The sequence below is a fragment of the Staurois parvus genome, unplaced genomic scaffold (assembly GCF_062004578.1).
Source record: "Staurois parvus isolate SC_StPar_1 unplaced genomic scaffold, SC_StPar_1.0 ptg000860l, whole genome shotgun sequence".
Taxonomy (NCBI): Eukaryota; Metazoa; Chordata; class Amphibia; order Anura; family Ranidae; genus Staurois; species Staurois parvus.
Window position 1 is genome coordinate 3,010,905 of NW_028318656.1, and position 26,007 is coordinate 3,036,911.

General features: G+C 43.8%; 1 protein-coding gene across 1 annotated transcript in view; it reads right to left on the reverse strand.

Annotated features, from left to right (window-relative positions):
* Positions 1 to 4,745: 4,745 nt before the first annotated feature.
* The window catches only part of LOC149443319 (adhesion G protein-coupled receptor F3-like), a 66,053-nt gene continuing 44,791 nt past the window's right edge, over positions 4,746 to 26,007 (reverse strand). Inside the window, exon 5 of the mRNA XM_089655702.1 lies at positions 4,746 to 4,838. Within this exon, the coding sequence (XP_089511828.1) occupies positions 4,746 to 4,838 (93 nt within the window). The remainder of the gene's footprint in view (positions 4,839 to 26,007) is intronic.

Sequence of the window (26,007 nt, forward strand, 5' to 3'; positions counted from 1 at the left end):
CACACATTTTATGAATTCCAATTGTCTGAGCTCCTGAACTGTGTGATTATTTGCAAATCATATAGAGCTGATTGCAGATAGTCAGGCAAATCATAATGAGTAAACTGGGGATTCTTCTGATTCTGGATCACTTCATTACATAGTTACATAATATCAATAAATAATGATGGCAGAAATGTAACCCTTTCCCACTAGTTCGAGCGTCTATTTATTAGGGTCTTTACGCCTGGGGGGGGCGAAAAGGAGCTGCCGATCACATGACCACTGTGATTGGTCTATACTTATTATGATGTAGAGCAATCAGGGGCGGACTGACTATTTTGGCACTCGGGCAATGCCCGAGGGCCCAGAGTCAGTGGGGGGCCCCATGAGATGACCCTAGTACCTTTCGTAGGCTTGATTTTTTGGGTGTGGTTTGACTGTGGGCGAGAACACAGGGGCCCCATGATCCCCTATTGCTCGGGGGCCCCATGAGATCTCAGTCCGCCCCTGAGAGCAACTCTACTAAACAACACAAATATAAATTATATATAGGCAATTACTTAAACTCTAACATAAAGTCCATAAAGTTTGCCCCCGCAAGGGCTTTATACCAGATGGCTCCTAGGACTATCCCTTATCTTCTCCACTTTCCTCAGATGCAGACATTTACTCCCAAAAAAAAAAAAAAAACTTAGGACCCAATAGTGCTCTCCGTGTGTTACAAACCATTTAATATTATATTAAATATATGGAGAGCACTATTGACCCCAATTTGTTTTTTTTTTGCATGAGTGAATGTTTGCATCTGAGGAAAGTGAAGAATTTAAGGAATAATCCTAGGAGCCATCTGGTATATAACCCATGATGAGGCAAAAGCGCATTTGACCTTGATTCACGACTGAGGTCAAAGACTAAAGGTGAGTAAATACTGTTTATGGAAGGTGATTGCATGCAGGACTGCCAATAGTGGGGTACCACCGGGGATCCTGTAGAGGGCCCGGGCACACAGGGGGGCCCAGAGAGGGTGATCTGTGCGGCGGGACAGGAGGACATAGTGAAAAGTATACCTCATGGCGCTGCTCCAAGTTATGGATGGAAGGAAAAGGATCATCCCACTAGCAAGTGAGAAGAGGGGAGCATGAGTCCAAGTGATTTCAGTATCAGCCAATACAAGAGAAGGGATGGACACTTCTTAAGCAACCCCAGGAGTCCAATATTAAGGAATGGCCTCAGCTGCCATTCTGGCCATGCCCTCTGATGCGTTTTTCCATGCCTACCGGGAGTTTGGTCACAGAGGCACTTCCCACTCCCATCAGCTTTTGGCTGCTGGAGGGAGAGACACAGACACAGTGCATCATTCTGTAATTGTCCTCCCATCCCTCTGCACTGATCCCCCTCCCTGTGCTCCCCACATCTGATTCCCCCCTGTGTGCCTGCCCCCCTGAAGCATTATCAACTTTCCTCTCCTGCCAGCTGCTGCGGGTACACAGGCAGATGGAGAGTGGGGGAAGGGGCTGGTAAATACGATATAGCCCCAGGCCAGTTGGGAGAGTTACACAATATGGCAGAGTTCCTCATAATCTACAGGTAGATGACTACCTGATCCAAGAAGAAGTGGGTTGGGACATGGGTAAGCTTCAGCACTGGCTGCTTTCCTGTCGCGCTAGCTGCTGCGGGTACACAGGCAGATGGAGAGTGGGGGAAGAAGCTGGTAAATACGATATAGCACCAGGCCAGTTGGGAATGGGACACAATATGGCAGAGTTCCTCATAATCTACAGGTAGATGACTATCTGATCCAAGATGAAGTGGGTTGGGGCATAGGTCAGCTTCAGCACTGCCGACTTTCCTCTCCCGCCAGCTGCTGCGGGTACACAGGCAGATGGAGAGTGGGGGAAGGGGCTGGTAAATACAATATAGCCCCAGGCCAGTTGGGAGAGGTACACAATATGGCAGAGTTCCTCATAATCTACAGGTAGATGACTATCTGATCCAAGATGAAGTGGGTTGGGACATGGGTCAGCTTCAGCACTGCCAGCTTTCCTCTCCCACCAGCTGCTGCGGGTACATAGGCAGATGGAGAGTGGGCGAAGGGGCACGAAAATACGGTATAGCACCAGGCCAGTTGGGAGAGGGACACAATATGGCGGAGTTTCTCCTAATCTACAGGTAGATGACTATCTGATCCAAGATGAAGTGGGTTGGGACATGGGTCAGCTTCAGCACTGCCAGCTTTCCTCTCCCACCAGCTGCTGCGGATACATAGGCAGATGGAGAGTGGATGAAGGGGCATGTAAATACAGTATAGCACCAGGCCAGTTGGGAGAGGGACACAATATGGCGGAGTTTCTCCTAATCTACAGGTAGATGACTATCTGATCCAAGATGAAGTGGGTTGGGACGTGGGTCAGCTTGGCATGAATGGAGGTCCTATCCAGGTCCCTTACATATCAGCCTAGTGTCAGACTATAAAACTCTTATACTGCTTGCATCCAAAATGACTTTATTATAAGTTGCATACCTGCTGTAAGACACAGACTCCATAAAAAATCTTTATCAACATCGTAGCTTTGACCGCACCAGTAGAACTTTGTTCCGCCATCATTGGTGCATTGATTATACACCTTTCCATTGAAAGAGAAGGGGAGAGTGCAGACACCAATCACAGCTGTTGTGATAGTTGAGAAAGAAAAAATAACTTAGTAGAGGAACACAGAGATTTTTTTTTCAAAAACAATTTCTGAAAGTTATTAGTAGTTAGTCACATCCAAGTGGACATCTTGGACAATCAACATTTGTCTTGATACATGCAGTAGTGGTGGCCAAGGTGATTTAGTCACCCACCTGGCTATAAAACTGGGGTAGGTTTCGGATGCTTATTAGACCTGAGCAAGCTGGATGAGTGTTGAAACATCTTCAACAATACAGAAAAAGCCTATTTAAAGTGACTACTCTGCTGACTTGTCCACCCAGTAGAGAGCTGCCCACATTACATGCAGGGGCAAAAGTCAAGATATGTCGACTACACAGTCTTCAGCATTTTGGAGGCTTTGCAATGCCTAAGCCTTCTGAAGTATTTTTCTTGCACTTACATTAAACAGATTCTGACACTTTCTCCCTTCAAGGCAATGTGACACGTTCTCTTGGCAGCCCATACGACATGCTGATAATCATCTTTGCTGCACATCCCACTACTTTGTTCATTAGTTGGAGCCCTAGGAAATGCCTGGTATTTATGGGTATGAGGGAGCATGTAGCCTTCTTCCTGATCCTCCCAGGATGCAGCAGTAGACCTGCTGTCACAATCAGGAATGAGGTTTGGAGACCAGTAGCTATAGCAGTAGTGAAGCTCCCATCGACCAGCAGAAAGGTACACAAGCAGGTACCCCTGGTGGATGACGCGTGCTTCCCCAAGGTGGAGATGGGTTCTGCTGCATGTTAGCACACGGTCACAGTCCTCAGAATCGCCCCACTGGGAGATGGGCTAACCGGGGTTCAGTAGCAAATATAGATCAAGCAGAAGTGTAGTCAGTAAGAAGCCAAAGGTTGGTAACAATTGGTTGCAGGTTGGGATCAAGCCGAAGCATAGTGGAAAAACAAGCCAAGATCAGTAACAAGTGGTAGTGAAGACACAGAAGTCAGCAGGAGCGAAAGAAGCAAGATACCGGCTAGAGAAGAGCACAATAATCTGAGAAAGTTCAGAAATCAGAAAGTTCATGGGAGGAGCAAAGAGTTCAAGGTTCACTAGAAACCAGGTAAAAGGCAAGATTGTCTAAGGGATCAGACAAGGAGCTGTCTAGCATTTCAGGTGGCTCAGAGTTACTGCCAGATACAGCAGAGGTCCTTGGTTCAGATCCAGGACCTAACACCAGCACACTTTCATGTACAAAGGAGGTCACTAATCACATCTAAACTCTGACACTGACCCCAAGCAATGCCTACGCAGACATCAGACACAGGATTTTGGCTCAAGAACATAGCAGCAGACGTGCTCAGGAAAAGTATCGGGGGAACTGGTTACTCTGCTTTACTTTCCTACAACTAGAATTCAAAAATAATATTTTTGGTTGAAATTAGTCTCACATTTCATCATATGGACTTTTTATATAAAACCAGTTGGCTTTGTTTTCCATCATAACCCATGTGAACATCATATCATGCATTTGCTGATGAAAAATGGTTAGGGGTATGGGAAGCCTTAGGGCTAGGCATAAGGTCCATCTCTGATTCTCAACATCATGTTCCCAGCTAATGATGGGCTGTTTTCTGCCATAAGAACAGGTCAAGGATCGTTAAAAGGAACTTTCATACCTGTCTGGAGCCATTTGAAGTCTTTTGTTCCTTTAAAGTGACCCCGTAAGCTTACAAAAGAAATCAAGAGGAAAGCTTCATGATTAAGAAGAGCACCTATAAAATATTCACATGGCACATTGCCATTCCATCCTATGACCTCTAATTCATTACAGGACTCAACAGCGAAGTAGGGGTTGGAGAAAGAGACCATCGTGTAGTGGGTAACAAAGGCTTCCAACACTCACAGAGGTGCCGAATGCTGAAGAGTTTGAAGGAGGCTTCAGCACTGAAATAAACGTAGGCAAGGTAGATATGGGCTGCCGGGAGTGAGCAATGAAAGTACCCTTCTATTGCAAGACACTTAAATCTTGATATTATTTTGTAAGCTGACAGAGTCAATTAAAACAACCAAAACACCTTTATTTAGCCCTCTGCAATGACAAGAAGGCTCCCATTTTTTCTCATTCCTATTACAGAGCTATGTTTTTGTGCCTCATACTAAAGGATCTCTTGTTCCTTGTGCCATTCTTTTGGACCGCATCATTCCAAGGTCCATAGTCCTCCTGCAAATCAAACAAAAACATAAATTGTTACTTCAATGTACATAATGAGTCACAGTGTATCATACTTTTTTTTTGAACAAGAAATATCCAGTCAAAAAACAGCTGGGGTACTTCATATGACCATATGGAAACCATTCTAGGAAATGGGAATATTATTTTTTCCCTGTTTACACCCTATTCCAAATTATTATGCAAATTCTATTTACAGTTGTGGCCAAAATTATTCAACCCCCAATGCTGTAAAGGGGTTTAGGGACTATAGTGTACATTTGGAATTGTATTCAGAATCAAATCCTACAAGGACGTTGTAACTACCCAAATGCAACTAAAATGACATCAATTGTTTATGTAATACAGTAGTAAATGGTTCTTATGTGGTTTCTTCATTGCCACAATTATTCAACCCCTTAAAGACTACCACTCTGAAGAACAGAGGTTCATACAGGTGCTTTCCATCAGGTATTGAAAACACCTGTGGATGTCACGAGCAGCAATCAAGCATAATAAGCACCAATTAGGCAGCTTTAAAATGACTGTGATACTCAGCTCCTTCTAGACATTTACTGGTGTGGTTACAAACATGGTGAAGGCAAGAGAATGGTCCAGGAAGACAAGAGAAGAGGTGATTTCTCTTCACAGGAAGGGCAATGGCTATAAGAAGATTGCAAAGATGTTAAACATACCAAGAGACACCTTAGGAAGCATCATTCGCAAATTCAAGGCAAAGGGCACTGTTGAAACGCTACCTGGTCGTGGCAGAAAGAAGATGCTGACTTCGACTGCTGTGCGCTACCTGAAGCGTAGAGTGGAGAGAAGTCCCCGTGTGACTGCTGAGGAACTGAGAAAAGATTTGTCAGATGTGGGTACAGAAGTTTCAGCCCAGACAATAAGACGCACACTGCGTAATGAAGGCCTCCGTGCCAGAACTCCCAGGCGTACCCCCTTGCTGTCTCCAAAGAATAAGAAGAGTCGACTGCAGTATGCCAAAAGCCATGTGGACAAACCACAAAAGTTGTGGGATAGTGTTCTGTGGACTGATGAAACAAAATTAGAACTGTTTGGGCCCATGGATCAACGCTATGTTTGGAGGAGGAAGAACAAGGCCTATGATGAAAAGAACACCTTGCCTACTGTGAAGCATGGTGGAGGGTCAATCATGCTTTGGGGCTGTTTTGCTTCTGCAGGTACAGGGAAGCTTCAGCGTGTGCAAGGTACCATGAATTCTCTTCAGTACCAGGAGATATTGGATGGAAACGTGATGCAGTCCGTCACACACCTGAGGCTTGGGAGACGTTGGACCTTTCAACAGGACAATGATCCCAAGCATACCTCCAAGTCCACTAGAGCATGGTTGCAGAGGAAAGGCTGGAACATTTTGGAGTGGCCATCGCAGTCACCAGACTTAAATCCGATTGAGAACCTCTGGTGGGACTTAAAGAAAGCAGTTGCAGTGCGCAAGCCTAAGAATGTGACTGAACTGGAGGCCTTTGCCCATGAAGAATGGGCGAAGATACCCGTAGATCGCTGCAAGACACTTGTGTCAAGCTATGCTTCACGTTTAAAAGCTGTTATAACTGTAAAAGGATGCTGTACTAAGTACTAAGATTGAATGTCACTTGGGGGTTGAATAAAACTGATAATGCTGTGAGCACAGAAAAGACATTTGTGGTTATTTCATTATAACTGTTATGTTATATTTGTCTGACCTACAAGTGCCTCTTTAATGTAAATGTAAGCAAGATGACTGAATGATCAAAAGCAATGTCAAACTGGCCAAAACACTCAATTTCAGTGGGGGTTGAATAATTTTGGCCACAACTGTAAGTGTCACAAAGATGAAATATTTTGTTTTTTAGTGTAACTCATGGATGGCATTGTGTGTCAGGGCTCTTTTGATCACTGAACACAATCTCGTACACCTGTGATAATTAGATTGGCCGGTAAGCCCAATTTAAAGAAAAGCTACTAAAGGAGGGTGTTCCACATTATTAAGCAGAGCACCATTTTCAAGCAATATGGGGAAGAAAAAGGATCTCTCTGCTGCCGAAAAAAGTGAAATAGTTCAATGACTTGGACGAGGTATGAAAACATTAGATCTTTCACGAAAACTTAAGCGTGATCATCGTACTATTAAGAAATCTGTGGCTGATTCAGAACACAGACGAGTTTGAGCAGATAAAGGCACATCGAGGAAGATTTCTGCCAGATCCATGCATCGGATCAAGAGAGCAGCTGCTAAAATACCATTACATAGCAGCAAACAGATATTTGAAGCTGCTGGTGCCTCTGGAGTCCCACGGACATCAAGGTGTAGAGTCCTCCAGAGTCTTGCAACTGTGCATAAACCTTCTATTCGGCCACCAATAACCAATGCTCACAAGCAGAAACGGCTGCATTGGGCAGAAAAATACATGAAGACTAATTTTCAAACAGTCCTGTTCACTGATAAGTGCCGTGCAACCCTGGATGGTCCAAATGGATGGAGTAGTGGATGGTTGGTGTCAGGGATCCCGGGTCCTCGGCGGCGCGCGCATGCGCAGACCGCCGATCCGTCCCAGCCGGCGAGCGCAGAATCCTCGGCGATCGCGGCGGCCGCGCATGCGCAGTAGCGATCGCGGCCGCACCAATGGGAGAGCAGGGCGCCCTATTTAAAGCTGCCTGTGCATCTCCAAGTTGCCGCAAGGTCTTGTTCCAGTCCTGTAAGTACGCTTCCTAGTTGCCAAACTCTGCCTGTTCTGACTTATGCTTACCTTCTCCTGCTCTGACCCCGGCTCGTCCCTGACCATCCTTCTGCCTGACCCTCGGTACCTCGTTGCCCGCTACCTGTTGAACCTGGCTTGTGACCCCGACTATTCTCCGCTTACTCCCCCTGTACCACGCTGCCCGCACAATTCCGACCCGGCTAGTCTGACCTCGTCCACTCCTGACAGTTGCCCATCCATCCCGCTCGGATCGGGATCTGTCATCCCATCCATCCCGCTCAGATCAGGATCTGTCATCCCCTTCACAGCAGGCTCAACCCGGGCACATACCCCCAGCGGGACGCCTCTGCCGCCGCCGGGGGTGCCCAGGAACGCGACCTGGTTTCAGTCTTGCACCAAGTCCATCCCCACCATCAGGGGCCCTGGTGAAAAGGCAGACTGGGACTTAGACTCCGCGCCCTGGGAAACCCCGTGCCGTGGACCACTAGAGATCCCGTTGGGTGGAGCCTGACAGTTGGTGGACGGCCGCCCTGTTCCAACAAGGCTGCGACATCAGCAAGGCGGTGGTGGAGTCATGTTTTGGTCCAGAATCATGGGAACAGAGCTGGTCGGCCCCTTTAGGGTCCACAAAGGTGTAAAGATGACCTCTACAAAGTATGTGGAGTTTATGACTGACCACTTTCTTCCCTGGTACAGAAGAAAGAACTATGCTTTCCATAATAAAATCATCTTCATGCATGACAATGCACCATCTCATGCTGCAAATAATACCCCTGCAACAATAACTGCTATAGGGATAGAAGGAGAGAAAGTCATGGTGTGGCCTCCATCCTCCCCTGACCTCAATCCTATTGAGAACCTTTGGAGCATCCTCAAGCAAAAGATCTATGAGGGTGGGAGGCAGTTTACATCCAAACAGCAGCTCTGGGAGGCTATTCTGACATCTTGCAAACAAATTCAAGCAGAAACTGTCCAAAAACTCACAAGTTCAATGGATGGAAGACTTGTGAAGCTGCTATCAAATAAGGGGTCCTATGTTACAATGTAACGTGACCGGTTCAAATGTTTAAAAAGTTAAAATGTTGTTAAAAGTTTGATTGAAATAGCTTTTGATTTCAGTAAATATGCTGCAAACACAACAAATGACAATTTTCAGTTCTTTACAACCTATAAAGTGTTTTGAAACTTACTGTGCGGAATAATTTGGAACAAAAATCCTGTTATCATTAGGAGGTTTGTTCAATAAAATGTGAATTGTACTCTTAATAGTTGATAACATGAGAATTATGCTGATTGTTATTTACAGCAATTATTTAGGTAAATGAGAAAAATATAATTTGCATAATAATTTGGAACAGGGTGTATTGTATAACACAAATGTGGGATCTGGGAGGAATGGTGGATAAATGGGTAGAATGCCATTCTACAAAGAATGCTATCTTCATTGGGTTTGTTTTTCCGTGTGCCTATAGGTCTCCATCTACAATTGAACTGGTACTGTGGTTTGCCTTTGCCTTTTGCCTCCAGTGTACTGGTGTGCTTGATTGTTTAATGGACAGTAGAGACTGGATGCATACCTTATGGGCCAGAACCATACATTTTTTGTTGAATTGTTTTTGTTTTTTTATTTTAATGTGTTCTGTTGTGTTCATGTGATTTTTTTTTTTCTCAAAAACTTTGGCTTTCCTCCCTAAATCATAGTGGTATGTTTAAACGCATCTGACTAAAGGGGGCCTTGAGTATTCATAAAAGTACCAGGAACATTACACTTTCCGGTCACTTTATTGCACGGGTGTCAAACTAGCAGCCCTCCAGCTGTTGCCAAACTACAAGTCCCATGAGGCATTGCAAGATTTACAGTTACAAGCATGCCTTCCAAGGTCAGAGGAATGATGGGACTTGTAGTTTGGCAACAGCTGGAGGGCCGTCAGTTTGACACCCCTGCTTTATTAGGTACACTTTGCTAGTACCAGGTTGGACCCCCTTTTGCCACCAGAACTGTCTCAATTCTTCATGGCATAGATTCAACAAGGTGTTGGAAACATTCCTCAGATATTTTGGTCCATATTGACATGATAGCATCACACAGTTGCTGCAGATTTGTCGGCTGCACATCCATGAATCGTTGATGCAAGGCAGGATGGATCCATGCTTTCATGCTGTTTACTCCATATCCTGACCCTACCATCTGAATGTCGCAGCTGAAATCCACATTCATCAGACCAGGCAACGTTCTTCCAATCTTCTAACATCAGTTTTTGAAATACTCAGACCAGTCTGTCTGGCATCAACAACCATGCCACATTCAAAGTCGCTTAAACCCCCTTTTTTCCCCATTCTGATGCTCGGTTTGAATTTCAGCAAGTCGTCTTCACCACGTCTAGATCTCTAAATGCATTGAGTTGCTGCCATATGATTGGCTGATTAGCAATTTGTATTACCAAGCAATAAAGTGGCCTGTGAGTGTATACAGCTTTGGGTTCCTAAAGTACGTGTCCAATCTAAACTTTTATTCTTTATTTTATTGGGGAAGAATTAGATCACCTGTTGGGTTATTCTTCTGTTTGGTGGGCTCCCTTACAGAGATTTCCCCTTACTTATTTTTAGTTCTTTTTGATGAAATATGGGAAGGCTAGAACCCTTGTCAGGTTTTTCTTTATTTCTTGAAAGAATAGTGTCAGGGAAAACAGAGAATGCCCAGGCGCACATTTATGACCTATGCAAATTACCTAACAGCCATGCCCGTGCGCATGCACACATGCGTGCACGCATCAACGTGCACGCTGGTGTGCACACCTACCACCAGACTGGTGCCAGGCAGGCTATTTAAACCACTACCACACTAGGAGTCCTTGCCTTCTGATCTACAACGTTCCGTTATCTGCTGTCTGTTGTATCCTGATCCTGTTGCCGACCTGACCTGTCTTGACTTCACTTGAACTCCGCCTGCACAGACCTTGCTTATCCTTTGACTACGCCTTTGCCTTTTCCCCTGCTATCTGCCTATGGTTGCTGACTTCTGGCCTGAACCCCGACTATCCGCTTGCCTGCTCCCTGGACCTGATCCGCTTGATAGATCCCAACCCGGCTTGTCTAACTTGTCTAACTTCTCCAGCCTGTGACTACCACTTGCTACCTACTGAGCTCCTGCTAGAACCTACCAAATACTGCTCCTGCTGACCTGCATCCTCTGCTCACCTGCATCCTGGTCATCCGGACTACCCACCTGTCTGCTGATATTGCAGACTTGCCAGGCACTTGTGCCACTCCTGGCTCTCGTGCCTTCTGTTTGCTCTATCAGGGGCACCGAGCAGGAGGTGGAAGAGGATGCCTTCATCTCCACGTCAGGCTCCCTTACCAGATACATGACAAATACAGTTGTGGCCAAAATTATTCAACCCCCAATGCTGTAAAGGGGTTTAGGGACTATAGTGTACATTTGGAATTGTATTCAGAATCAAATCCTACAAGGACGTTGTAACTACCCAAATGCAACTAAAATGACATCAATTGTTTATGTAATACAGTAGTAAATGGTTCTTATGTGGTTTCTTCATTGCCACAATTATTCAACCCCTTAAAGACTACCACTCTGAAGAACAGAGGTTCATACAGGTGCTTTCCATCAGGTATTGAAAACACCTGTGGATGTCACCGAGCAGCAATCAAGCATAATAAGCACCAATTAGGCAGCTTTAAAATGACTGTGATACTCAGCTCCTTCTAGACATTTACTGGTGTGGTTACAAACATGGTGAAGGCAAGAGAATGGTCCAGGAAGACAAGAGAAGAGGTGATTTCTCTTCACAGGAAGGGCAATGGCTATAAGAAGATTGCAAAGATGTTAAACATACCAAGAGACACCTTAGGAAGCATCATTCGCAAATTCAAGGCAAAGGGCACTGTTGAAACGCTACCTGGTCGTGGCAGAAAGAAGATGCTGACTTCGACTGCTGTGCGCTACCTGAAGCGTAGAGTGGAGAGAAGTCCCCGTGTGACTGCTGAGGAACTGAGAAAAGATTTGTCAGATGTGGGTACAGAAGTTTCAGCCCAGACAATAAGACGCACACTGCGTAATGAAGGCCTCCGTGCCAGAACTCCCAGGCGTACCCCCTTGCTGTCTCCAAAGAATAAGAAGAGTCGACTGCAGTATGCCAAAAGCCATGTGGACAAACCACAAAAGTTGTGGGATAGTGTTCTGTGGACTGATGAAACAAAATTAGAACTGTTTGGGCCCATGGATCAACGCTATGTTTGGAGGAGGAAGAACAAGGCCTATGATGAAAAGAACACCTTGCCTACTGTGAAGCATGGTGGAGGGTCAATCATGCTTTGGGGCTGTTTTGCTTCTGCAGGTACAGGGAAGCTTCAGCGTGTGCAAGGTACCATGAATTCTCTTCAGTACCAGGAGATATTGGATGGAAACGTGATGCAGTCCGTCACACACCTGAGGCTTGGGAGACGTTGGACCTTTCAACAGGACAATGATCCCAAGCATACCTCCAAGTCCACTAGAGCATGGTTGCAGAGGAAAGGCTGGAACATTTTGGAGTGGCCATCGCAGTCACCAGACTTAAATCCGATTGAGAACCTCTGGTGGGACTTAAAGAAAGCAGTTGCAGTGCGCAAGCCTAAGAATGTGACTGAACTGGAGGCCTTTGCCCATGAAGAATGGGCGAAGATACCCGTAGATCGCTGCAAGACACTTGTGTCAAGCTATGCTTCACGTTTAAAAGCTGTTATAACTGTAAAAGGATGCTGTACTAAGTACTAAGATTGAATGTCACTTGGGGGTTGAATAAAACTGATAATGCTGTGAGCACAGAAAAGACATTTGTGGTTATTTCATTATAACTGTTATGTTATATTTGTCTGACCTACAAGTGCCTCTTTAATGTAAATGTAAGCAAGATGACTGAATGATCAAAAGCAATGTCAAACTGGCCAAAACACTCAATTTCAGTGGGGGTTGAATAATTTTGGCCACAACTGTAGATAGGTATCATTGGAACCCTAAGACTGTCCTATTGTCATTTCTGTGCAAAAGTGTTTCAGTGGAGTTTGAACTGGGTTTAAGAATTCTGGGCTGGCAGGTTCTAAACAAGAATGGATTTCCAAAATGTTCTTGGTTTGTAATTTAACCTCCCTGGCGGTCTGATTATTTCAGATTTTTGGTGCTGAAAGCGGTACCATTTTTTTGCATGGAAATATGTATTTTTTTTATTGTAGGCCTGTAATTTAGGAATAACTCCCTGAAATCTGTCCGAGTCTAGTAAACATTCCGGATATGATAAAACTTGAAACACGAAATCATAAATTATAATTTAATAAATACTCATAAAAAATAATAATATAATAATAATAAATTTAATTCAATAATATAATCAAACCAAAAACACTGAAATTTGAAATATAGCGCCAAGTTCGCACATCACTGAGCAAAGTCGCAAAATCGTTTTCACTGTCTGATGGTGAATTTCCCCCACCAATCATCACTCAATTCTGCAAGTAGTTCTGATTTACTATCGACCTAAACAGTCAAAATGCAGGCAGGGCACAGGACAAAGCAGTAGGGACAACATGTATGTGAAATGCTTTGATACAGGAATGTTTTGCTATGAAATAATAGTTTTTAAAAAAATGTAATTTTTTTTTTTAAATTTTCAAATTTGCCGCCGGTTCCGGCGCCCGTACGTCCCGACGTCACAGGGACCGGAACACGGAAGCCAGATGCCGGCATCGGCTGGAGGAGATGGCCGGGGACGCTGCAGGGGATGCATCGCTGGAGTGAAGGACAAGGTAAGCGCTGTAGGGAATCCCTGTGCAACGTCGCATGGTAAGCCCGAGTGTAGCTCTGGGTTACCGCTTTTGGTACTGAAACTTTACCCCGAGCTACACTCGGGAATACCGCCAGGGAGGTTAACTAAGAGCATCTTAGATTATCACTTATCCATCTTTTGTGGTGATGTCCCAAGCTAAAGAGGTATTGGGCCAAAGTCGTTGGTACTCTAAATGGTTTATTGGGGATTACCCTTTCAGTGGAACACCTATGGAACTCCCTACCCCAATCTGTCTGGCTATCTCCTAATCTGTCCACCTTTAGACGATCCCTGAAAACCTTTCTCTTTAAAGTCTATCCTGCTTCTAACTAGTAAACTGCCTCTTATTTCCTCCATCAGCTCCTCCCCCACAGCTATTACCTTTTCGTACCACTCAACCCTTCCTCTTAGATTGTAAGCTCTAATGAGCCGGTCCCTCTGTTTCCTCTTGTACCAAATTGTATTGTAACTATAATTTCTACCTTCATTTTGTAAAGTGCTGTGCAAACTGTTGGCGCTATATAAACCCTGTATAATAATAATAATAACTCCTCACAAGCCCTTTAGGCTATGTCGATTCCTCCTCTATAGAACATAACTGAGCTCTGGTTAACACTTGAACACAGTGCAATTCCTATGCAATTCATAGTGTGAACCTAGGCTCAGTGATTACTGTTTCTCGAGCCTTGTTCATAGCTCGTAGGCTGATTGCACGTAAATAGACCTCTCCTCACCCACCTACTCTTTCGGAATGGCTAATAGATCTTATTAAATGCATCTACTATGAAAAACATACTTATTATCTCAGGAACTCTATGTGAAAATGTAATGCTATATGGTCCCAATGGATTGAGTATATGTGCCCGACTCTTTCCAATGTGCCATAGTATAAGTATGCCAGTCATATTTTTTCTGCATTGCCATGTCTGTTTATTGAATGTTACTAGCTCAGGCCCATGTAGTGGATACTTTATTATTTTATTTTCTTTGGGTATGGTCGCTCCTCTAATTGTACAGTATTTCTTCCACCCTGTGTGGTGGTCTGTTTCTGTGTTGTTCCATTGATGAAAAAGTTTCTCAAATAAAATCCAGTTAAAAAAAATAGCATCTGTCCTTGAATAAGCGCCAAATGCATAATTCTCTGTCATATGTTGTCCAGTGGGAACGTGACTTGGGGACGGTCGTGGATCTGGAGGACTGGACTAAGGCCTGGTCATTTGTAGCTAAATGTTAATTTAATATGGCCACGCTAAAGGCGGCATACAAAGAACTGTTTCATTGGTATTGGGTTCCGGCTCGAATAGCCCAGCGAACCCTACTTATAGTGATCGCTGCTTTCGGGGTTGCGGCCATCATGGAAATGTGTTGCATATATGGTGGTCATGTCCGAGATTGCTTAGTTTTTGATCTTGTGTCTTTGGCCTTCTTTACACCCTGTTCCATCTCTCCATATGCCGAGAGGCTCGGTATGCTTTGCTTCATTGTCCCATACCAGGCCTGTTGGCTCATCAGCAGAAGTTGGCTTCCTATCTGTTTCTGTCGGCCACTAGAACAATTGCACAGGCATGGAAGAGCCCGTCTGTCCCTCTTCAGGGGGTGCGGGACCGTATGATCACTCTGATGCTCAATGAACAGATGTCAAGTATCTGTAATGACTCCCAACAAAAATGTTTTAAAATATGGGAGCCGTAGTTGACATATGCTTTTCCCACACTCCCCCCCGGGTAGTCTGGGTGTATGATGCTGTATGGTAAATGAGTTCCCGGATCCCTGCTTCTGGTCTTGTTTCCTTCTTCCTATCTGTTTCTGTCAGCCACTAGAACAATTGCCCAGTCATGGAAGAGCCCGTCTGTCCCTTTTCAGGGGGTGCGGGACTGTATGACCACTCTGATGCTCAATGAACAGATGTCGAGTACTGTAATGACTCCCAACAAAAATATTTTAAAATATGGGAGCCGTGGTTGACATATGCTTTTCCCACGCTCCCCCCGGATAGTCTGGGTGTATGACGCTGTATGGTAAATGCGTTCCCGGATCCCTGCTTCTGGTCTTGTTTTCTTCTTCCTTCTTTACTCTTTTTACCTCTTTCTTTTTTGTTTGATTACGTGAGGCCATAGATATTTCCCTTTGGCTGGAAATTTTTGTTGGTGCTATATCACTGTTTCTGTATTTTATGTGCTATTGCTAGCCCCTATGTGGGCACGCCTCTCGCATTGTTGGAGCTACAATACTGATTTCTTTTATTTTTATGTACCATTGCTAGCCCCTGCGTGGGTGTGTCTTTTGCTCTAATCCTTCTTGTTTTTACAAAACTTAATAAAAACCATTGAAATTCAAAAAAATATATATCATCTAATAGTGTCACAGCACAAGTTAGTAGTTGGATACTGATATATTCCAATGTCAATGTCAATGTCCAATCAAATCGAGCCAACGTGTTTTGGGGTCACTTTATCAGGGCTTAAAGATGATAAACAAGGTATGTACTGTAAACTGGAATGGATGGAGAATTAAATATATATGGTAGTGATTGTAAGCTCCCAGGATCAGGCCCTCCAAACCCTCTTGTATTGAACTGTATTGTTGCTGTATTGTCTCCCGTTATATTGTAAAGCGCTGAGCAAACTGTTGGCGCTATATAAATCCTGTATAATAATAATAATAATAGTGATGATCCCTTAAATGTTGAGGCACAGATTGTTAGCAGCTAGTTGAATGTTGGTTGGAGGCTGATAAACTTAACTTTGTTCTCTGTTCAACATTTAAGTGGTCAAAGAACCACGTATAGTATAATACATTCCCAACTGCACCATGCCTAACATGCATTCTAATTTGCCATTTGCCTGACTTGCTTTTTTAGTCCTTTCCCACTCCATCCAAAACTAAAAAAAAAGTACAGGGGTTAGACAAAAAAATGGAAACACTACATGATTTGCAGGTGTGAAAGCGACGACATGTTTCGCATTGAAACCGGAAGTGATGTAACCTTCTTTTTCTTCTGCTGTGTGATGAGACACCCAGGTGGGAAGCCTCACTTTCCTCATTCACTGCGTGCGCTGCTAGTCAGAGCTTACTGAGCTTCAAAGAGGGCAAATTGTTGGTGCCACTTAGCTGGTCTCTCTGTGACTGACGTTGCCAATTTATTTGCCGTGTCGCCAGGTACAGTATCAAAGATACACAATTTCTGGGAAAATGTTGTCTGATAAGCATGGTCAACATGGTCAATTGATCGAAAAAGACAAAAGGACATTCGGGTCTCTGGGAGATAATGGAGATGTAAAGAATGAAATCTTATAGTATTGGTATTTGCAGGTATCAGAACCCCAATTCAAGTCCCCCTCACCCCGGAATAAGAAAACAACTGCTGCAAAAAAGTGACTGCAGAGCTCAATCTCAGTCCCATGAAGACTGAGTCCCGTGAAGACTGAGATTGAGCTCTGCAGTCACTTTTGCAGCAGTTGTTTTATTAATCCGGGGAGACTTGAATTGGGGTTCTGGTCCCTGCAAATACCAATCCTATAAGATTTCATTCTTTACATCTCCTTGATCTCCCAGTGACCTGAATGATGCTATCATACTGATGTATAGGAAAATATACCATCACCTCTCCAAGCTATGAATGGCTGGGTATCAGGTGAACATTTTGCCTGCTGTGCTTTACATACTTCTATAGAAAGGATGTACAGCCCCTAATAATGTTTCTCCTAAGGAGAAATCAACACCATTCAAATCCTTCCAATATCCAATGCTGATTTGCAAAGTAAAGTGGCTAAAGGATACTAGCCATTAGGCACTAGTATAGGTTACCTAACAAAAGCTATGATAACAAGTGATTTTATATTGTATGCTATGAAACAAGATCCGACTGTGTGAGTTTCTAGGGTTTCCAAATGGGTCTTAAAATGTAAAATGTTTTTGGGGCAGCAACAAGAGATAGAAAGATAGATAGATAGATATTAGATAGATAGATAGATAGATAGATAGATAGATAGATAGATAGATATTAGATAGATAGATAGATATTAGATAGATAGATAGATTTAGAGATAGATAGATATTAGATAGATTTAGAGATAGATAGATATTAGATAGATTTAGAGATAGATAGATATTAGATAGATATTAGATAGATTTAGAGATAGATAGATAGATAGATTTAGAGATAGATAGATAGATATTAGATAGATTTAGAGATAGATAGATAGATAGATATTAGCTAGATAGATAGATATTAGATAGATTTAGAGATAGATAGATAGATAGATAGATAGATAGATAGATAGATAGATAGATATTAGCTAGATAGATAGATAGATAGATATTAGATAGATTTAGAGATAGATTTTTTTCAATATTATAACTTTTTATTACATTTTTAATAGGTTTTCCATAGTACCAAACATATACTCAATAAAATACAAAACAAAAAAGTAGACGTATGCAAGTCTAAAGGTATATATTGATAAATTTTCACTTCAATAACTACCTTTGGGATATTACTAAACAACTTTGGAGAAAGGAAGGGATATAATACACAAAGTGCCAACATCCCTAATGAATACAAGGGGGGGAGTCCTCTTTTATGGTGAGACTTTAACGGCACCATGCACGGTTCGCACTTGACGCGTTTCGAGATCAACACAAATCTCTTCTTCAGAAGTGCTTAAAAAGGCATGACGTATGATTCCCTGTGAGGTAAAAACCGCCAGGAAATATTACGAACAAATTGTTATGTGAACACAGCCACAGATTTCTCATATATCTCAGGCAAAAATGATGAAACAAAAATTAATAAAGAAAAAACTGAGACCAGTGGATGAAAGATGCCACCCAAACGCCTCCTGAAGGGGCCCCGCCCAAATGCACCTTCAACAAGATTACCTGCTGGTTGGTACTGATAGGGCTGTGCTACTATGAGTGCGAAGCGATGACCACAAGGAATTTGCGTGAGAAAGTGTTGATGAGCAGGTCTATCCCAAGAAGCATGCTTGATGGCTGTTCTTAAGCACTTCTGAAGAAGAGATTTTTGTTGATCTCAAAACGCGTCAAGTACGAACCATGCATGATCCATGATTAGATTTGCAATACCATCTCTGATGACACCGCCGCAACATGTATTGTAGCTTTATATTTATTTTTGAAGATTGTAAAAATAACATTTCATACTGTTTTTATGAAAAATCTCTTTTGAATTGTTGAAATTTATCATACAAGTTAATTGTGCCATTAAAGTCCCACCATAAAAGAAGACTTTCCCCCCCTTACTAAACAACTTTGGTACATTCCAGAAAAAGGAGAAAAAAAAATACAGAAAAAAAACAAAACAAAGGGGGACGCTTTTTTATTGCACCTCGTCATATCATAATCCGCTATATTTTATGCCAAGAATCCCCAGTTGTCAGCAGATCTCAGAATTTAGCGGTTGTTGTGTAAAAATATCTCCAGGAAGACCACACTTTCAAAAATTTAGCATAGCTATCATCAGTTAGTTCTTCCATTCTTTGCAAATGTTGCATTTCGTCCACCCACTCCTATAGAGTTGGAGATTAAGTGGATTTCTGATTTCTTGGTATAATTAATCCGGCAACCATTAAAAAAACAAGAAAACAAAACAAAAACAAAAAAAACCCACATAAGATGCAAAAGACCATTTTTGTAGAACCTGGAATAATTGACAATAATGCAAATTGGCGAGCAGGCTAATTGATCATCTACTACTGTATATGATTATATATAGATCCCCTTCAGTCTGGATTTTGCCCACAAAACTCCAAAGAAACTATTCTCCTAAAACTCACAACTTATTAACCGCTAAAACCAATGGTCACTGTTCCGTACTCTTACTCTTGGACCTCTCCGCTGCCTTTGACACAGTTGACCACCCCCTCCTCCTCAAAAAACTCTGTTTACTTGGTCTCCATAACTGTACTCTCCATTGGTTCGAGTCTTACCTATCTCACCGCACCTTCAGTGTCACTTACAACTCTACTTCCTCTCTCCTACTCCTCTTACTGTCGGGGTCCCCCAAGGTTCTGTCCTTGGACCTCTCCTATTCTTGATCTACACTTCTTCCTTGGGTCAGCTGATAGCTTCCTATAGTTTCCAATGCAATTTTTATGCTGATGACACACAAATCTATCTCTCTACCCCTCAGCTCACCCCATCAGTTTCTCACGCATCACCGATTTACTAACATACATATCAGACTCAATGTCACACCACTTCCTAAAACTCATTCTATCCAAAACTGAGCTTCATAATAGTTCCTCCTCCACGTGCCTCTTCCCCTGATTTCTCGGTCAGGATCAATAGCAAAACTATCAACCCATCTCCGCTTACCAGGGTGCTAGATGTAACCCTGGATTCTGAACTATCCTTTCAGGCCCACATCCAACCCCTGTCCAAATCATGCCGCCTCAACCTCCGCAACATCTCTAGAATATGCCCCTTTTTACCCAATGATACCACAAAGCTCCTAATTCACTCCCAGGTTATCTCTCGCCTCGACTACTGCAACCTCTGCCTCATTACCTTTACATAGGCTATCCCCCCTCCAGTCCATCATCAATGCTGCTGCCAGGCCCATCCACCTTAGCAACCATTCAGTGTCTGCTACCCCTCTCTGCCAATCCTGCCACTGGCTTCCACTCGCCCAACGAACAAAATTCAAAATACTAACAACAACTTACAAAGCCATCCACAACTCTGCCCCCAGCTACATCACCAACCTGGTCTCAAAATATCAACCAAACTGCTGTCTTCAATCCTCCCAAAACCTTCTGCTCTCTAGTTCCCATGTCACTTCCTCCCATGCTCGCCTCCAGAACTTCTCCTGAGCTTGTCCCATCCTATGGAACTCACTACCCCAATCTGTCCGGCTATCTCCTAATCTGTCCACCTTTAGACGATCCCTGAAAGCCTTTCTCTTTAAAGAAGCCTATCCTGCTTCTAACTAGTCAACTGCCTTTTATTTCCTACATCAGCTCATCCCTCCACAGCTATTACTTTTTGTATCACTCAACCCTTCCTCCTAGATTGTAAGCTCTAATGAGCCGGACCCTCTGTTTCCTCTTGTACCAAATTGTATTGAAACTGTAATGTCTGCCTTCATTTTGTAAAGTGCTGAGCAAACTGTTGGCGCTATATAAATCCTGTATAATAGTAATAATAATAACTCCTCGCATGCCCTTTAGGCTATGTTGATTCCTCCTCTATAGAAAATAACTGAGCACCGGTTCACACTCGAACACAGTGCAGTTCCTGTGCGATTCATAGTGTGAACCTAGGCTCAGTGATTACTGTTTTCTCGAGCCTTGTTCATAATAATAATAATAATAATAATAATAACTGATCAAAAAGATGTAATATTTGGACATGTCCACCATAGATGAAGCAGTGAGCCTGGATGGCTTCAGCATCGCTAAAAGACATTAGCGGGGAAAAATAGTATGTAATCTGGTAAGATAATAATACTGTCTAGATCATGGGTGTCAAACTGGCGGTCCTCCAGCTGTTGCCAAACTACAAGTCTCATGAGGCATTGCAAAGCTGACAGTTACAAGCCCTTCAGGTCTGGTATGGATTTTAAGGGGAACCCCCATGCCAAAAAAAAAATCCATACCAGACCCTTATCCGAGGATGCAGCCTGACAGGTCAGTAAAGGGGGGTTGAGCGAGCACCCCCCCGAACCATACCAGGCCACATGCCCTCAACATGAGCTGGACATCATATTGATGGGGACAAGGCCTCTTTCCCAAAACTGTGGCTGGTGGTTGTGGGGGTCTGCAGGTGGGGGGCTTTTCAGAATCTGGAAGCCCCCTTTAACAAGGGGGCCCCCAGATCCCGGACCCCCCTCATGTGAATGAGTATGTGGTACATGGTCAGGGGCGGACTGACAACTCATGGGGCCCCCAGGCAATAGGGGATCATGGGGCCCCTGTGTCCTTGCCCACACTCAAACCACACCCAAAAAAGCCTATGAAAGGTACCAGGGGCATCTCATGGGGCCCCTTACTGACCCTGGGCCCTCGGGCAGTACCCAAGTTTCTGAATGGTCAGTCCGCCCCTGTACATGGTACCACTACTCATTCACAAAAAGAAAAGTGTAGTGTAAAAAATGACAGTAGACAGTTTTAGACAAGTCACCTAAAGTAGATCCAACGTCAATCACAATGCTCGCCGCCACCACCGAACCAAAAAAAAAAAAAAAGAAACGCTCCGCTCTCGACCCTGACTCCCAGCCGTCTGACAGCTGCGCCGCAATGACAGTTCTTAAATACAGTGATGACGTCACAAGAGGAAGGGGTCACCCCACCCCCTTGTGACGTCATCATGTGCTGTGATTGATTGGCCAAAACTTTGCACTTGACCTGTGGTCAGGTGCATTGCTTTGGTCAATCACAATGCACTGTCAGAGCGCAGTGCACTGTGGGGCGCGGCAGGTGAACAGCCTGCCGAACGCCCTTACCGTTCGTTTGTTCGCCGAACACACTAATGGCCAATGTTCGAGTCAAAACTTAACATCTAGCCCAACACTACTTGGGATCCCAGTTGGTTCTCTGTTGCACTGCTGACTGGAGGGCTTCCAGAAAGTGAGGACTCAATGTGTGCACTACAGTGAACTGGTATGGACTTCAGTAAATCACAGTGAACATCCAATCTACACATTTTGGCCAGTGAAGTAGCTGAGTAGTAAAACCAGTAGTAGAACCAATCTGGTCATCCCTAGCTGTACTGTATTCAGCTAACCTAATGGGCTCTGATTTGACTTACCAGTTTGCACTGAGATACTCTACGAGGAGCAGTTATGCACATTCACAATGGGGACATTTTCAGCATCAAACAAATTAAGCTGGCCTTCCCACCGAAATTTTTTTTTACAAAATTGTAATACAAGAACTGGTTGCAGCACCCGCTGGATTTATGATACTGCTTATATTGACCGACTTGTGCAGTCAACACTTTTGGTAAGAGGATAACTTATTTGGGTGTATGGTGGTGGTCCCTTCTCTTGGATTGGAACCCCATTCCTTTGCACAGCTCTTCATCTCTTTATATGGGAAACCTACATGGACTGTGCTGTCATCTACATAATTGTAATTTATTTATTTATTTCAGGTACTTATATAGTGCTGTCAATTTACGCAGCAATTTACATATATTGTACATTCACATCAGTCCCTAACCCTCAAGGGGCTTACAATCTAAGGTCCCTAACCCTCAAGGGGCTTACAATCTAAGGTCCCTAACCCTCAAGGGGCGTACAATCTAAGGTCCCTAACCCTCAAGGGGCGTACAATCTAAGGTCCCTAACCCTCAAGGGGCGTACAATCTAAGGTCCCTAACCCTCAAGGGGTGTACAATCTAAGGTCCCTAACCCTCAAGGGGAATACAATCTAAGGTCCCTAACCCTCAAGGGGCGTACAATCTAAGGTCCCTAACCCTCAAGGGGCTTACAATCTAAGGTCCCTAACGCTCAAGGGGCGTACAATCTAAGGTCCCTAACCCTCAAGGGGCGTACAATCTAAGGTCCCTAACCCTCAAGGGGTGTACAATCTAAGGTCCCTAACCCTCAAGGGGTGTACAATCTAAGGTTCCTAACCCTCAAGGGGCGTACAATCTAAGGTTCCTAACGCTCAAGGGGCATACAATCTAAGGTCCCTAACGCTCAAGGGGCGTACAATCTAAGGTCCCTAACGCTCAAGGGGCGTACAATCTAAGGTCCCTAACCCTCAAGGAGCATACAATCTAAGGTCCCTAATGTTCAAGGGGCGTACAATCTAAGGTCCCTAACGCTCAAGGGGCGTACAATCTAAGGTCTCTAACCCTCAAGGGGCGTACAATCTAAGGTCCCTAACCCTCAAGGGGCGTACAATCTAAGGTCTCTAACGCTCAAGGGGCGTACAATCTAAGGTCTCTAACCCTCAAGGGGCGTACAATCTAAGGTCCCTAACGCTCAAGGGGCGTACAATCTAAGATCCCTAACGCTCAAGGGGCGCACAATCTAAGATCCCTAACGCTCAAGGGGCGCACAATCTAAGATCCCTAACGCTCAAGGGGCGTACAATCTAAGATCCCTAACGCTCAAGGGGCGCACAATCTAAGGTCCCTAACTCACATTCATACATACACATACTAGGGCCAATTTGGACACAAATCAATTCACCTACCAGCATGTCTTTGGAGTGTGGGAGGAAACCAGAGTACCCGGAGGAAACCCACGCAAGCACAGGGAGAACATACAAACTCCATGCAGGAGGTGCCATGGTCGGGAATCAAACCCATTTACTGCAAGGCAGACGTGCTAACCATTAAGCCACTGTGCCACCCGTCATGTTTTGTCATGTTTTGTCATGTTTTGCCTTGCCAGGAAAACACTCTTGGTTGCGTGATAAAATGCACAAAAGCACATGAAAACACGCAATTTGCACGGTTCTATTTATTTTTGTGGGAGTAAAAACACATGAATCTGTCTGAATGGAGCTCCAAAACTTTTTTGAGCTTCAGGTGACTTGGAGTGGAGGACCATCTCCATATTATTATAGGCACTTGTATAACGCCATCAATTTACGCAGCGCTTTACATAAATGTTCTACATTCACATCAGTCCCTAACCCTCAAGGAGCGTACAATCTAAAGTCCCTAACTCACATTCATACATACACATACTAGGGACAATTCACACAGGATCCAATTAACCTACCATCATGTCTGTGGATCGTAGAAGGAAACCCACGCAGGCACAGGGAGAACATGCAAACGCCAGGCAGGTGGTGCGGATTCGAACCAACAACCCTGGTACTGCCAGGTGGAAGTGCTAACCACTTAGCCGCTGTGCTGCCCATCTCCATAGAGCAATATTGATTTTTTTTCTCCATGAGCGTTTTGGAGTTTAGAGCTTCGTGCTACAAAACGCTCAGGTGTGAATGGGGCCTAAAGGGACTACATCAACACAACAGTGATATCAATTAAACCCACTTCCAGCACCAATTTCCAGCACCAACTACCTACCCAGCAGAGCACAAATGTATTTACGTGGACGCAGTTTGTTTATTTTATATCATTAATATATTAATTATATCTTAATATGGTATATTAAATATTATTTTTTTTTCACGTTTATAGCCCATTTTAAAACCCATCAAACCATTTTCCAATATATTTATAAAAAAAAATATATTAAAAAAATTTAAAAAATATGAGTTTCAGTGATACTTTCGGAGCTTTCCCTTGGATCTAAAGCAACTGCACAGTATATTTACCTTTAGTAAATCCACCGCACTCATCAGGCTCAGTACGCTAGATTAGCTTTTATTGTTTGTTAGCAGGGATCCTGCCTTCAGACCACGATTGTGACTTACAAACTACCCTTGCAGTCTTCCAGTAGTCTTGAGCAACGCTCTCCAGATTTTGGCTTTGCTGAAAATGAGACCTTGGCACAGTACTAGTACTGATCTTTGAAAAGTTTTGTCTAGTGCCCCTTTATGTCATCTGTGTGAACCTAGATTTAACCGCTTTAGGACCGCCCTATAGCAGATATACTGTGTGGATTACGTATATATATGTCATTCTGCATTTCCAGGTAGGGGGCGTGAGCCTCGCGTGCGTGCCATACCCGCGCCGCCATTCACAGCCACAGGGTCCTTATTTATAGCCATTTCCAACTCGTTCTCGCGATATAAGTTCTTTATTCATAAAGGGTACAGAGTTCAGGTTACAGCAGTGTTTCTCAACTCCAGTCCTCATGGACCCCCAACAGGTCATGTTTTCAGGATTTCCATTATTTTGCACAGGTGATTTGATCAGTTTCACTGCCTTAGTAATTACCACAGCTGTTTCATCTGAGGGAAATCCTGAAAACATGACCTGTTGGGGGTCCATGAGGACTGGAGTTGAGAAACACTGGGTTACAGCAACTTACGCGTTTCAGTTAAAAACACCCTTGGTTATGGCTATGAATAAGGTTTTTTACATGTAGGCTGCTATAACTTCCACACTGTATAATTACAGGTACCTATATAGCGCCGTCAATTCACGCAGCGCTTTACATATATATTGTACATTCACATCAATCCCTAACCCTCAAGGGGTGTACAATCTAAGGTCCCTAACTCACATTCATACATACACATACTAGGGACAATTTAGACAGGAGCCAATTCACCTACAAGCATGTCTTTGGAGTGTGGGAGGAAACCCACGCAGGCACATGGAGAACTTGCAAACTCCAGGCAGGTGGTGCCGTGGTTGGGATTCAAACCAACAGCCCTAGTTCTGCCAGGCGGAAGTGCTAACCATTTAGCCACTGTGCTGTACCCTTTATGAATAAAGAACTTTTATTGGGAGAACGATTCAAAATTAGCAGAGTGTATGGACGACCTTTCTCTGCAGAATGCAGACCTAACACCAGTGGACAGGGAAGCTGTTAGAAGCCACGGGACCGCATACAGCCAACCTCACAGGGCCCCCCTAAAAAAAAACAGTTTACTATTCTTCAGTTATGAACACAGTGATTGATAAGTACTGATCAGTTCTTGTGTTCATTCAGGAAAGTAAGGGGCTGGTAAATTTTACATATTTACTGGACCCTTCCCCCACTTTCCATCCTGGGGGATCCTATTGTGTGTCAGTGGGAAGGAGAAGAGGGCA